The 15229-nt window shown below is 44.5% G+C and overlaps 1 protein-coding gene across 1 annotated transcript in view; it reads right to left on the bottom strand.

The window, feature by feature from the left end:
• LRMDA (leucine rich melanocyte differentiation associated) overlaps window positions 1-5208 on the bottom strand; it is a 1318218-nt gene extending 1313010 nt beyond the window's left edge. Inside the window, exon 1 of the mRNA XM_021006197.2 lies at window positions 4976-5208. Within this exon, the coding sequence (XP_020861856.1) occupies window positions 4976-5005 (30 nt within the window). The 5' untranslated portion in view covers window positions 5006-5208. The remainder of the gene's footprint in view (window positions 1-4975) is intronic.
• Between the last annotated feature and the right edge of the window lie 10021 nt (window positions 5209-15229).

Here is a 15229-nt window from a genome sequence, read left to right as displayed (position 1 = left end):
CTGCAGTTGCAAAAAGGAATAATCCTCCGAGAGTATATGGGATGGCAAACTCCCTCCCCAACTTCTCCAACTGGCTCTGTGGATTGCAAGGCCTTGCTTATTGGGGTTCAGGAAAAGGGTGGAGTTATTCACTGGAAAAGTGGGCTAAAGAAATGCCAATGCCATGAGCTGTATGACCTATGAAGCCAAGAGGATGGAATGGCTGAGCTACTAAAAAAGGTAAAAGGATGAATAGTTACAGAGGCTTTCAACCAAACAGGGAATGAGTTGATTCAGAGGCATCTAGAAAAGGGTAGATCGAGCAACCAGAGACAATCTGATCAGGGAAGACTTGAAAACAGAGAACAATGGCTAAGGCAGCTAGGAAATAGTCATGAAAGAGGAAAACTAAATCAGCGAGGCCTCTAGGAAAAGAAAAATCCACTTAGGATGTCAGCACAGTCCAGCCTGGACTCAAGCATCAAGCCTGAAAGAACTCCAACTAAATCTTGCTTCTTTGGTGATTTGGGAGATTGAAAAAGAAAAAGATTCAGTCTAAGTGGGGTAGGGCCACAAGAAGAAACAAGGTTGAAGCTAGGGACTGAAAGGGTCCCTTGAAACAAACCCAGGCAATAAATAGCATAAGTATTAGGGGCAACTAGGTGACACAGTAGCTAGAGTGCCAGCGGCCAATCTGAGTTCAAATCCAGCCTCAGATACTTCCCAGCTGTGTGACCCTGGGCAAGTCCCTTAATCCCAGCTTGCCTCAGTTCTCTCATCTGTAAAATGGGCTGGAAAAGGAAATGGCAAACCACTCTAGTAGTTTTACCAAGAAAACCCCAAATGGGGTCACAGAGAGTCAGATATGACTGAAATGACTCAATAAAAATAAACTATTATTTATTATCTCCATTTTACAGTTCTATCAGCCTCACATCAGAGAAGTACTATGATTTGCTCACCATTACAAGGTAAAGTCAGAACTTTAATTCAGGGCTTCAGATGCCATCATTAAGCTAACTCAAGTTGAACTGAAGCAAGCTGTGCCCTTGTAATTTATCTCCCTGTACAGGCAAAGCCTAACCTTGCTATGAGCCTGCTCCTTGAACACATAACGACAGGTGAATTTATTCCACAGAGAGTTACATCTGGGTGTTCCACCAACTGATGTGTATGGCAAGGGTGAGGGATGAAGCTGGAGGGAAGTATTGTCAAGAGGACCTGGATTCAAACCCAACCCCAGACACTTACAAGCAGTATCATAATACCCATGCTGCCTCAGGTTCCTCAACTGTGAAATGAAAAGTTTGGGCTCCAGGATCTCTAAACCCACAATCCTTATAACATCACAATGGGATGGTAACAAAGTTATTGTAAAATAACAATTTATATCAGGTATGGCTATATCATCATTTGTAATAATAATAATAACAACAACAATAACAATGGCTTACATTTATATAAAGCCCAGCAACCCTGCAGGATTAAGTAGAATAGTATTATCCCCCCTGCCCTTTATAGATTAGAAAATGGCCTCAGAGAGATAAATGACTGGTACCCAGTGACACAGCAGGGCCAATGCTCGAATCCAGGTCTTTTGCTTCTAAGTTTTCCACCCTTGTTCTCTTGAGTAGCAGCAAGAAATTTTCTGAGGCATCAAGCTAGGGTTCCTTCACTTTGGGGGTTGCTTGATCAATTTCATTATTCCTGGCAAAAGTATTTCTGGGAACAACGAGTGGGCCAGGAAAGGGAATTCATTTATGAAGCTTGGCTTGCTCAAAATGTTCGCCACTAGCTGAAAGTAGGTTGGAAAAAAGATGTCCCATAGAGGCAGGGTGCTACAGAATGGCTGTAATTAGGAATGGTAACACTGTGTTACAGACATCATAATACAGTAGCCCATGGTCACAGGATATAAACAGGCAGTTTTCAGACAAAGAAGTCAAACTTATCTATAGTCATATAAAAAAAAATATTCTAAATCACTATGTAAATTAAATGTAAATTAAAACAATTCTAACGTACCACCTCATACCTATCAGAGTTGCTAATATGACAAAAAAAGGAAAATGTTGAATATTGGAGGGGATGTGGGAAAACTGGCATACTAATGCACTGTTGGTGGAGTTGTGAACTGATCCAATCATTCTGGAAAGCAATTTGGAACTATGCCCAAAGGGCTATAAAACTGTGCATACCCTTTGATCTAGCAATACCACTGCTAGGTCTATAACCCAAAGACATCCCCTAAAATGGAAAAGGACCTATTTGTACAAATATATTTTTAGCAGCTCTTTTTGTGGTGGCTAAGAATTCAGTATCAAAGGAATGTCCATCAATTGGGGAATGGCTAAACAAGCTGTGGTATATGATTGTAATGAAATATTATTGTGCTATAAGAAATGACAAGCAGGACGATTTCAGAAAAACCTGGAAAGATTTACATGAACTGATGCAAAGTGAAGTGAACAGAACCTGGAGAATGTTATACACAGTAACAACAATATTGTTCCATGAAGAACTGTGAATGACTTAGCTATTCTCAGCAATACAATGACTCAAGACAATCTCAAAGGACTAATGATTAAGTATACTAACCACCTCCAGAGAAAGAACTGATACTGATTGAATACAGACTGAACCAGGCTATTTTTCACTTCCTTTCTTTCATTTTTTTTCTCTTATTCGAATCTTCTTGTACAAAATGACTAATATGTTTTACGTAACTTCACATGTATAACCTATATCTGATTGCTTACTGTCTCAGGGAAAAGGTTAGGAAGAGAGAGAGAGAGAGAATTTGGAACTCAAAACTTTAAATAAAAACGTTTTAAAAAAATTCTTTTTGATATAGTAGCCATAAGACCCAGCATTCCTGATGCACGTACTACTTTGGAGGGGTAGAGGTGGAGCAGGCACACATGGAAGACATTTTCCTAAGCAAAAGGTTTCTAGCTCCTCTCCAACCTAGCAGATTGAAGGCGCTCAAACAGTCTAGTCAATAATGCCTTAGGTGCACTGCCTCAAGCTTCCCTCCCACAAAAAAAAAAAAGGAACAAAAAATGACTAGCAAAACAACCCAAAGGAACACAATATAGGAGGAAGACAGGCACAGGAAAGCCTTCAGTCCTATGCAGAATAACTGCCACTTTAAAAAGCACTTTCACATCCACATGTATTATCTGTTTGAACCTCTTGATAACCCTGTGAAAGAGCCAAATCAAGTTGTATTACCTTCATTTTTAAAGCAAAGAAAGATTTACAGATGAGGGTAAGATAATTCATATGACTTGGCCAAGCTCACACAGCTAATCACAGGATCATAGCTCTCCAGCTAGAAGGGACCTCAGAGGCTGCCTGCTGGAAAATGAGGCCTCAGAAGATTAAATGACTAGCCAGAGCTCAGCAGTCAGAATTTGAACCCGGATCCTCTTACTCCCACACTACCACCCTGTCAGTGGAAAGGACCTGAAATCAGGCCTTCTGGCTGCAAATGCTGTGGTCTTCCCACTATACCATGTTCCCCCCTCAAGCACATTTTTCATGATTACAAGTCACCCTCATGAAAAAAAAAGAAGCCACATGTCACAGAGAGATAGCTGACTCTTCCTAGCTGGAGCATGGAGAGACTCCACTCCCCTAGCACTGGATTTGGGAATCAAAAATGCTCCAGCTCCCAAAAAAGGGGATACTCTGAAACTCAATACACAGCTGCCTCAGGCATAAGTGACCCTCTTAGAAGCAGCAGGAATTATTTTAGCCATTCCCTTGCCTCTACCCCTAAACACCTGGGCTAGCACATAACCACCCTTCTTTCTGGGTCTCTTCTCTTTGCTGTGGTTTCCAAAACTGAAACCTAAGCTCTGAGCAGTTTAAAGAATAGTCACTTTGCTACTACCCAGTTGTGACTGGGGGGGGGGGGATGTCAAAGAGACTAGGACCCTTAAAGGAATACAGCAAAAAGGTGAAGACAGCTCCCAGCAGGTCCTCAATAAATATTGATTAACTGACTGATTACCTAACTGGGCTATAAAACACTACCAGCATTTATTTAGAAGGGAGAAAGATCCTTCCCAGCCCAGTCATGTTAAACTGTCTGATCCAGCCTGGCCTTAGGCAATCTAGGAAAAACCAGCTTAGTACACTCTGTTCTGTGTGTGGAGATAGGAGAGTGAATCTAACTCTAAAAGGCTGAAATAGGGCTACTGATACCTGGTTATGCGGCAGCTGAGCAGCACCCAACACATACATATACCCTATGGCTAAGAAACCATCCCTCCAGCAATAACTAGGCACCTCCCTGAAAATTCCCCATGTGCCTGAATGCATGTGTATGTCTCACCCACCCATGGTATGAAAACGGTGCTAATTCACTCTCCATGGAAACCTGCTCAAGAAAGTAGGTGTCCTGGCAAACAAAACAATTAACTGCCGCTTCCCCATCCCACCACCCTCCTGCCAAGAGAAGGGAGGGGGGAAATTATCTATTATTTTGTGTGCGAATATCAGAACAGAATGTCTCATTCCATACAGTAGTTACTCATTGGCACTGGTAGTAGGCTTGGTTATGATAAAGCTGGGCTCCGAAGAGGTCAGGAAAAATGCGTGCAGCTCCCTTTAGCATTCTATGCCCCCAAAGCCCCGGCAGGCCTTGCACCTGCTAGCAAAAGCTAGAGGCACCCACTCCCAAATCAACCCACGCGCCAGGGTATTCTGTGCTGGGTTTTGTTTTGTTTTTCCTCCTAGATTGCCTAAGGCCAGTCCAGATCTGGCAGTTTAACACGACTGGGCTGGGAGGGAGCAGGGAAGGGCACCTTGGAGGGCAAGGTGAGATACTGAAATTGAGGAGAGGGTCTGCTTCAGTCCTCTCACCTCTATCCCATGGGTCTCTGTGTCCTAGGGCCCTCCTCCCTCTGGCCCTTTTCCCAAGGTGGGTTAGGGAGTAGGGGGCAGCAGAGCATTCTCTCTCCCTCCATTTCTCAGACTAAGGACTTACTTGGGTTCCACTGACCACGAGCCCTGCCATAGTGGGCGTGGAGCCAGGGGAGGACCTGGGCTGGGCTGGGCTGGATGGGAACGGGATAGGCCGGGACGGGCGCAGGGCGCGCTGGGCAGGAGCGCGGAGGGCAGAGCGGGTAGGGCTCGGCTAGGCTTGGCTCAGCTCCTGAGCCACTGGCCGTGGTTCCTTCCGCACGACACGGTCAGCTGATAGGGGCGGAAGGCGGGGGCTACAGCTCGCTGCGCTCCGAGGCGGGACCGAGGCTCCGAGCAGACCACAGCCGAGCAGCGGAAGCGCTAGCGCCCCAGCTCCAGCCCTCCAAGACGGCACGAGTAGCCCACGCCACGCCCTCCCTCAGGTGGGGCAGGGAATAGGGGCACCAGGCGACTGGACCGGGCGGCCCGAAGTCACGGCATCGCACCCAGGAAGGCGGTGGCTGGAAGAACCCCAAGCGAGTCAATGCAATAAGCTGTGATTAAGCTCCTACTGTGTGTACCTGGCACTTTGCTAGTCGCTAAGGCTCAAATGCTATACAACAAGCATTGCTTGAGCACCTTCTCCATGCCTGACACTATACCATGCGCTGCGATATAAGACAAAAATGAAAGAGCTCCTGCCCTCAGGAAGCTTGCATTCTAAGGTAGTAGGGAGTGAGGGAAAGAAGCAAATACCAGTACATTGGTACCTATAAACAAAGTAATGCTAAGTAATTTCAAGAGGAAAGAAGTGGCAACTGCAGGTCAATTCGTCAAGGCTGCACAGTGGCAGACTCTGACTAGAACCCAGGCTCCTGACTCCCAGGCCAATATTCTTCACAGAGAGAGAGAGAGAGAGAGAGAGAGAGAGAGAGAGAGAGAGAAGGAGGGAGGGAGGAGGAGGGGGAGGGAGAGAGAGAGAGAGAGAGAGAGAGAGAGAGAGAGAGAGAGAGAGAGAAGAGAGAGAGAGAGAGAGACAGAGAGACAGAGAGAGAGACAGAGAGAGAGAGACAGAGAGAGAGAGCTTCCCTACCCATTTTCCTCACCGTGGTGTCATAAATTTAGAACTGGAAAAGACCTTGGTAGTCACATAATCCAATAGTCATCATTTTACAGACGGGGAAACTAAAGCCCATAGAGATGAAGTGACTTGACCGAGGCACACTTGTAGTAACTGACAGAGACGGGATTCAAACTCAGGGCCCGGCAATAGGAGTAAGTGTCACGGAGTTATAGATAAAGTGTTACTGGTATTGGAAGTGGAAACGACCTCAGAGACCATGAGTCTGGAGAGATCTGAGTTCACATTCTGCCTCTGATTCTTACTAGTTGCAAGGCATTGTACAGGTCTCCCAACCTCTATGAGCCACAATGTCCTTGCCTGTAAACTATCAATAATAATAATATTATTATTGGCCTCAGTAATTCTTGTTGGCTTTGAAACCAGTGGCCTGGCCACATTACTATAAGGATCAAATGAAATAATATATGTGATGTGATTTAAACTATATACAAGTTAGTTATTGTTATTATCTGCCTAGAAAAGATACGCTCCCAAATCCAAGGCACAATGAGGTAGAAATGTTAGCTCCACAAAAGCATATTCATCTGTCTGTTTTCCCTCAGTCCCACTGATATTTGTCATTTTCCTTCTATGTAAACGTTGCCAGTCTTATGGGGATGAGACTGTAGCTCAGAATTTTTTTTTCTAATTTAAGGATTTGATTCATTTTACACATAGCTATTGATAGCTTGGATTTCCAAGGTATTTGTGAAGACAACTCTAATTGAAGAACTGTTTTGAGGGAAGTAGAGAATATTCTAGACCAAAGAGCCAGAGTAAGATCATGATCATGCCAAGAGAAGGCATAACTTTTTTATTCTTTGTCTCCCTCCCTGACATCAGCCCCTCGAGCTTTGTCATGACACTGACATGGTCCAGCAGCATGTGATAATGGTTCTGAGGTTCCCAGCCTCACTGGCCTCAGCCACTGTAGGAGGGGCCTTTCCTGTGTTACACAACCCTGTGGTATAACAGTCCCTAACAACATCAGCAGGGTCTCACCCCATACCTCCACTCCGACAAGAACCCGCCTTTGGGGGAAAAGGAGCTCAGGTTGATAAGTGGCTAGGCAGGGAGGAATCCTAGACCCTTGCCTACCAGATCCCAGTGGATATTGGAATCTGTATTGGAGGAGATGGTTGTGTCTTCTCCCTGCCCTCCCAGACACCCTCTTTCACTCTCATTCAAGAGACAAAAATCAAGAAGCCAAATTTTAACTTAATTTGCCAGAGGAAAAGAATAGGGACTAACCTGTGATTTCATTGGTACAGAGAAATCTGGGAACCCCTTTCACCAATTCAGGCCAAATCTTCCCTGCAATTTATTAATCTTAGGAGAATTGGAGTCAGGCATGGAGAGCCACATTTGTAATCCCAGCTACCTGAGAGGCTCAGATCAGCAGATCTCTTGAGTTTGGGAATTCTGAGCAGTGGTGAGTTATGCCTATTAGGTGTCTTCACTGAGTTCAGCATCAATATGATGAGCCCCCCAAAATGGGGGAGGGGCACCAGGTTGCCTAAAAAAGGGCAAACCAGTCCACATCAAAAATGGAGCAGGTTAGTAGTGGGATTAGTGATCCAAGACGGACAGACCCAGTCTTGAAAAAAAATCTTGAGAGTTGCCTAGGGCAACTGGAAGATGGTGACTTGCCCAGGACCACACAGTTAGTGGGAGGCAGGATTTGAACCCACTTCTTCACAGTTTTGATACCCATTCTTTATTCTAATCCCCTTATCTGAGAATTGGGAAAGATTTTCCCTTAGTAGTGAGACTTCCTTTTCATTCAGTTCAATTCCTCTCTCTATTAAAATGTCTGTACTCAAAAAACTTTGAGTACTTGGTTGACCGTGGGCCAGTCCTCTAGAAGATTGAAGAGGCATGGGCCTAGAATTGGAAGGGGCCTCAGAGGCCATCTAGTGCCAGCACTCTCCCTTTACAGATGAGGAAACTGAGGTCCAGAGAGGTTAAGGGTATAGTTCTTACACTTTCTATTTCACCAGTCTGTTGTGAGGAAAAGACTTTGGAAAACTTCTAGGCCCTGTAGAAATGTTATAACTATTGGGGTTGATAAACCCCAGACATACTCCAAGAATGGCCCCCAGAGAGGGTATAAGCCAGGGAAGCCAGGCTACCAGCTAGAGAATCCAGGAGCTTAGAGTTCTAGAGTTCCTTCACTCTAAGCACAGTGCCTTGCACATAGTAGGTGCTTAATAAATAAGTATTTGTTGCAAGGAATGGATGGGCCCCCAAATGTAGATTCCACCAACATCCCACCCAAGTGTTCTCTGTGAGCTTATTTTGTTCCCTTCTCTCCTACCCCCCCACCACAGCATCTGCAAAAAAACCTGACTTCTACCTACTTCTTTATTTTTGTTATTACTTCATTTTTTTCTCTTTCACATTCTACCCCGACAGTCAAATGGGTTTAGGTACAATATTATAAAAGAGGGAAAACTGAGGCCAGTTTGATGTGCCAGTGGGCTTAGAAGTTCACCTCCACACAATGGAACACAGCTCACTCAGCCTGTTGCTTCTTATTTCTAAATTAGCAGCGTTCATAGGAGGCTTATGATTGTTCTCAGAGGCTAAGCAGCATTTAGGCCCCTCAAGGTGGGGATGCTGATGATTGTTAACAATGATAATGATTAGGCATTTCATTGGCATGATGGCTGCCCCAAAGATACTGGTCTTTTGCCTGTTATTGTTATCATCATCATCATCATCATTATTATTATTAGCATTAGCATTTTTTCCCCTCTGGCTTGCGAGCCCTCCCTGCCCTTCTACCTGAAGCAGCAGACTGAAGGAGGAAGAGACACAGGAATACTGGATTATTGGTTTTTTTCTAGTCACTTGGGGGGGGGAGGGGTCGGGGGTGATATAGGGTTGGAGGAAACCCAAGCCAGGAGATTCAGCTGAGCAAAAAAACAAGCCCTCTAGAGATAAGGGAGATCAAAGGAAAACTTCCCCCAGCCTGTTTCCCCCACCCTTCTTTCTATTCCTCCTCCTCCTCCTTCCTTTCTCTGCCAGCCTCTCATCTCTTTCTTTCCATTGTTTGACAAGGGGATGCTCCCAAAACTTTTGTTTGCTTTCTCTCCCGGAAAAGGAGGAAGTGAGATCAGTAGAACCGCAATCTTGATCTTTGCCCTCTGCATGTCGCCTTTCATCCAGGGCTCTCTCAGGGCTGACTTCACAGGCGGGAGGGAGCTTAGGAGCAGGGGAAGGACCTAACCCAACAGCAAGCCCAGACTTCTGAGAAGTGTAAATAGAGCTCCAAGAACCCGGGGAGTGGGGGTGGGGGTGGGAAGCTGAGGGAGGGCTTCCAGAGGGCCCTTCATCTGGAACCCGGGAGGGTCAGGGATGGAAAGAGCCTTAGAGGTCAGTTAGTCCAACCTTCTTTTTATAGAAGAGGAAGCTGAAGCGCAAATCACTCAGCTGACTTGCCCGTGGTCACCAACTGGAGAAAGTTGGACTCCACACCAGATCTGGTTGTCAAGGCTTGTATTCTTTCCTATGCCCTATCTACCACCCTCCCTGCAGGCAGGGCTGACATACTACCCATGCACTGTATTAGTGTTCACCAATGGCACTGAAATGGGCAGTAGCCCCCTTCTACTGTCCTTCCAGTGCCCTCCCCAAGATGAGCCTTTCTTCTTCTGACTGTGTCTCACTCACACCCTTCCTAAATGAAATCTTTGCTTATGTCAGCAAAGTCAGGGAGAGGAGAACCCACACAGTCTGCTGGAGAACAGAGAAGCTCTGCTATCCCTTTCACTTTCTTTCCTGTCATCAGTTTCATTTTCTTACTTAGAGGTCATCTTTATAAAGGAGTTCAAAACCCATTTCTGAGTATGACCTTGGCAAAATGCTTACCCTCCAGGGGCCTCAATTTTCTCATCTGTAAAATGGGGGAGCTGGGCTAGATATCCTCTGAGGTCCCTACCAAAGCTAGGGCTATCCCAGGGGTGTGAGCTGGTCAAGTAGAGCTTGTCCTTTCCCCAGAGAAAAGAAACTGCAGTGACCTAAGTCTCTGGGCACCCTGCCCAGTGTTTTGATCCCTTGTGGCCAAACTCAGCCCAGCTTGACCTTAGGAGAGTGACCTGCCCTAAAGAATCACCTTTAGGAGAGGAGGGGATAAATGGAAGAAAAAGAAGGAATCATTTTCATTTGTAGTTTTCTTGCACAGTCCCCAAACAGGGGCTCTGTCTACCCCCTGTGCTCCAGCGGAGTTTTCCTTGAGATCCTTCTGGACATATATATACCCCTAGCGCAGTCTAATTCTTCCCCGGTCACATTCTGGGCAGTAGAGCTCCACTTCAATGTTTCTCCTTGGCAGAAAAGAGTACATTAATGAAGGATTTTTCCCAATTGCCCAACTTAAAACTCTCCTCCCAAAAATCTTCCCAAATTAGCCTCTGCCCCACTCTGATGTTCCTTTATTTGTCTTCCCTTCTGTACTTTTGAACTCTGTTTGAATTCTCTTCATTTGTACTTGTTTGCCTGATGTTTTCAGGAGTGGGTTGTGGTAGACAACCTCTGAGGTCCTGTCTAATACCAACTCTGAAATTCCCTATGGGACTCTTGCCTGTGTTCTCCCTTAAATCCTCCAAAGAGGGTCTACCCAATATGGTAGAGGCCTTCTCCTAAGTTCAAAGACTTAGATCCCAAAGGGGCTTTGGAGGGCATTCAGTCCAACTCCCACATTTTACAGATGAGAAAACTGAGGCCCAGACAAATTAAGCGATCTGCCCAAGATCGCATAGGTAATAAGAGGCAGGATTTGAACTTTGGTCCTCTGACTAGTCATTGCTCTAGAGGAAGCTCAACCATGGCTGCCTCCCTTTTTAAAAAAAAAAAGAAAAACATTTTGTGAGTACTAGTACAAAACTTAAGAAGCCCACTTCTCTTCCTTTTTGCTGCATGACCAGCCCATCCCCTCTTCCAATCACATATTTCTTGGATACTGTTTCACAACCTCTTCCTCCCCACTAACCCCAACGTACCTGATAAGTTGTCATCTGGCCTGGGTTGAAAAGAGTAGAAGAAAATTGACTGTCCCCAATGAAGAGAGACCTACTACCTCCCAAGGCGAGGTTCCACTTTAGCTTGGTTCTAATTGTAAGGAAGTTTTTCTTCCATCAAACCTAAATTTACTTTGCAGTTACTTCTACCTCGGGTCCAAATAGAGTAAATGCCATCCCTTTCCCAGATACTCTAAGACAGTTATGATGAGACCCAAAGTATTCCCTTCTCCAGACCAAACATTCCCAGTTCCTTCCTGGGATCTGTATTTGGCATGAGCTGGAGACCTTTCACAAGCCTAGTTGGTCTCCTCTGGATGCTCACACACAGGTGTATAAAAACCTATTGGACAGTTGTCTCAGTCTGTAACAGTAATTTTAGGACTTAGGGAAGTTTACTCAAAAGAGTCAAATGGAACAGTAATGCTCCAACCAATTTGTCTTTATTATGGCACACATGAACTAACACAGGGGGACTTCCCAGAACCTAAGAGGAGACATTCAGGATGGTGGGCAAACAGAGAGAGGAGTGGCAAAGGATACAAAAGAACAGGCCTTGGTTTTGAGGTCCAAGGACCTAGGTTCAAATCCCATCTCTAATACTTAATGTCTCAGGGTCTTCGGCAGGCCATTTAGTCCCCCTGGGCTTGTTTCCCCATTTGTAAAATGAGGAGGTTGCCCTAGTGGACTTCTGAGGTCCCTTTCAGCTCTATCCATGACTTTGATAGAGACTAACAATTCTATCTTGAAAAGGAGAGCAGCCAGGTCTTCAGGTCACAGTAGGATTTGGAAAGGGGTGGTGGTAGTAGTGACAGTCCTGTGAGAGGCTACCCTTGGACTTGGCACATCCAGGTTCTACCAAGCTTCCTTCACTCCTCTTAGTTGAGAAATGGGACACCTAAGTCTTTTCTCACCTCCATACCAAAAGCAGCTCAGTCAGGTAAAGGCTGATGGATTTTAGAGAAAGGAGGTGGGTTCCTGCTAGGGCATATCTTTACTATTTCCCTATCTCAGATGACTCAGAGATGCCATGAGAAGCTTTCCCTTACTACTATAGGCATGGGCATGGAAATTTCTAGAAAAGAGAAAGAGGAAAGGAATCAATAAGCATTTATTAAGTCCTGGGGATAATAAATAAATAAAGCAGTCCATGTCCCCAAGGAGTTTACATTATATGAGGGTAAATAAAATATACTCATATATGTATGTGTGTATATATATATATATATACATATATATATATGCATATATATATGCAAACTTTATACAAACTAATGGAGAGAAGAATGGAATTGTGGGGGGGATTAGGAAAAGGTTCGTTTAGGAGGTAGTATTTGAATTGAACTGTGAAGGAAGCTAGGGGCTTCTAAGAGGTAGGAGTTGAGAAGGGAGTGAGCACCTTCTAGATATGGAGAACAACATGGCCAAAGGCATGGAGGTGGGAGATTGGAAGACTTTGATAAGGTATCTGATGGGAGTCTGAGGTATTGTTGTCATGTAGCATTAGGTTGAAAAGGTAGCTTAGCACTGCAGTAAACAACATGATAGAATGCAAAGAGTGGGGGCAGCTAGGTGTCACAGTGGATAGTGCACTGGCCCTGGAGTCAGGAGGACCTGAGTTCAAATCCGGCCTCACACCAGACACTTGACACTTAACTAGCTGTGTGACCCTGGGCAAGTTACTTAACCCCAATTGCCTGAAAGGGGGGGGGGAAGAATACAAAGAGCACTGGATTTTGGAGTCAGAGAACCTGGGTTTGAATCTTGACTCTGCTATTTGCTGACTATTCTGCATTGGGTACTTAACCTCTCAGGCCTTAGCTTATTCTTCTGTAAAATAGCAGATAACTTCTATGGTCCTTTCTAGAATATAAATCTATGATCTTAAGTTGGTACCAAACTGAGGAGGACCCTAAATGCTAGGCCCAAAATGCATTTGGACTCTATTCTTGTGGGAAATGGGATAGCTTGGTTAAAGTGGGAAAATCAGTATTGATGGTGATGGTCAACATTACAGCGTGTTATATTGTACAGTGACCAAAAAGGGTAGATTTTTCCAAGGCAGCTGTTCCTTCAATTTCTTCCCTGCCAGGTGTTACTTCATCAACTATCTTTTGTTGTGGTAGGTCAAGGCTTGTGACTCCCTGACTGTCAGAAATTCTTTGTGGGGGAGGACAGTGTCCCTAAACAAGAGTGGCTCAGGTCACTGAAAAGCTAAGTGACCCATTGTGGGTTACAAACCAGTAGCATCAGAGGCAAGGCTCGAACCCTGGTCTTGCTGAGTCTGAAGCTAGTTCTCTAGCCATTACTCTATGTTGCCTCTAAAAAAAGTTGGCAGCTCTGAAAATAAAAAAGAAGTGTGATGTGAACAGAAAGGAAAATCAACAAGAAATAATGCTATGAATCTTTTCCAAAGGGTTGAGTAAATAAATGATCCCCAGATAACCGTTCAACTCTAGGGCTGGGAGAGATGGGGAGGAAGACCTAATCTGAAAGAAACCAGGCTATGAGTACATGCAAGAGGTATTTATAACTGAAAAATGCTTGTTCTGGTAACTGATGGAGACACTCAGGACACGACTTGATGGTTTTCCTATTTAAATCTATTAAATTCAATTAAAAAACCTTTATTAAATCTCTACAATGTGCTAAGCACTGTGCTAGGTGCAGGGGGCTGCAGGGGTACAAAGCCAAAAAGAGAAAGAAAGAGAGAGAAAAGGAGGAGAAGGAGGAGGAGGAGGAGGAGGAGGAGAAGGAAGGAAGGAAGGAAGGAAGGAAGGAAGGAAGGAAGGAAGGAAGGAAGGAAGGAAGGAAGGAAGGAAGGAAGGAAGGAAGGAAGGAAGGAAGGAAGGAAGGAAGGAAGAAGGAAGAGAAAGAAAGAAAGAAAGAAAGAAAGAAAGAAAGAAAGAAAGAAAGAAAAGAAAGAAAGAAAGAAAGAAAGAAAGGAAGAAAGAAAGATCTGTGACCTCAAAGAGCTTACATTCTATTTTATGAGAAATGACAAACATAGAAATTAGAAACAAAATGTATGCAAAGTAATTTCTGGGTTTTTCATTGGAGTTATAGGACAATAAATAGGCAAACCCTTCACAGTAGCAATTGTTGTTTATTCTTGGCAAAGATAGGTTTACCATTTCCTTCTCCAGCTCATTTTACAGATGAAGAACTGAGACAAACAGGGTTAAGTGACTTGCCCTGGGTCACACAGCTAGTAAGTATCTGAGGCCAGATTTGAACTTAGTAAGATGAGTCTTCCTGACTCCATGCCTCTATCCACTGCACCACCCAGCTGCCCTCCCAGTAGCAATAGTGATGTTGATTTACATCTTGAATGGGGCTCATTCAATCTAAGAGAATCAATGGAAAGGGACTCATCACGCATCTTTGTATTTCGTCTGTCCAGGCCCTTCCTCTGTCCTCATGACAGGGGTAGCGGAAAGTGAGTTTGAATATCATTGTGTCCTCACCCAGTCCCATATGGCAAATAAAAACTTTACTCTCCCTTCTTGTTTCTCTTCTGCTAGCTAATGATCCTCTGTAGGAACCTCTGCATTTACTTCTCTTGAAATCTAGAGTGCAGGAGCAGTCTCTAATAGTCTCCTTCAGACAGCCCATAGCACAATGTGTACAGTTAGACTCTTAATAAAGGCTTTATGACAGTGGGGGGTCAGGGGCATGTTGTTTTTGTTATTATTGTGATGGTCAGTATTAGTATTTCATTGAAAAAAGTCTCTTTGCCCAGAGTCCTTCCTCCACCACATTCCAGTGGGGAGAAAGGAAGATCCTGTTTATTTCCTGTCTAAGGGATTGATTGTGGGGTTGTCCAGAGCTCTAAAAACAGGAACAAACTCTCTCACTCTCCTGGTCCCCAGCCAAAGGAGTCCAAAGAAGGATGGGGTCAGTTCAAAAGGAGATGGTCAGGATGGATTTCCTATTTCTGATCAATTTCTACTAAGCCTCGCTTCATTTCTTTCCATTCCTTGAGTAGTTAAGCCAGATGGTAAGCCAGCAAGCAGCCCATGCTGAGATCTGGGGTTCTGCAGCTGATGTAACTTTGGTTTCAAGGGTGGTTTTTCTTTCCACCTTGAAAAGAATGGAATATTAGGGGTCCTATTCTGTATGTCACTAAATATAGTGAGTTTTGAGATTCCTTCTTGGTATGATTAGAGGGAGAGGAGGTAAGAATCTATAC

The sequence above is a fragment of the Phascolarctos cinereus genome, unplaced genomic scaffold, assembly GCF_003287225.1.
Source record: "Phascolarctos cinereus isolate Bilbo 61053 unplaced genomic scaffold, phaCin_HiC Scaffold_3;HRSCAF=262, whole genome shotgun sequence".
NCBI classification, from domain to species: Eukaryota; Metazoa; Chordata; class Mammalia; order Diprotodontia; family Phascolarctidae; genus Phascolarctos; species Phascolarctos cinereus.
The sequence above is the reverse complement of the archived record's forward strand: the minus strand, read 5'-3'. Positions and strand labels throughout refer to the sequence as shown.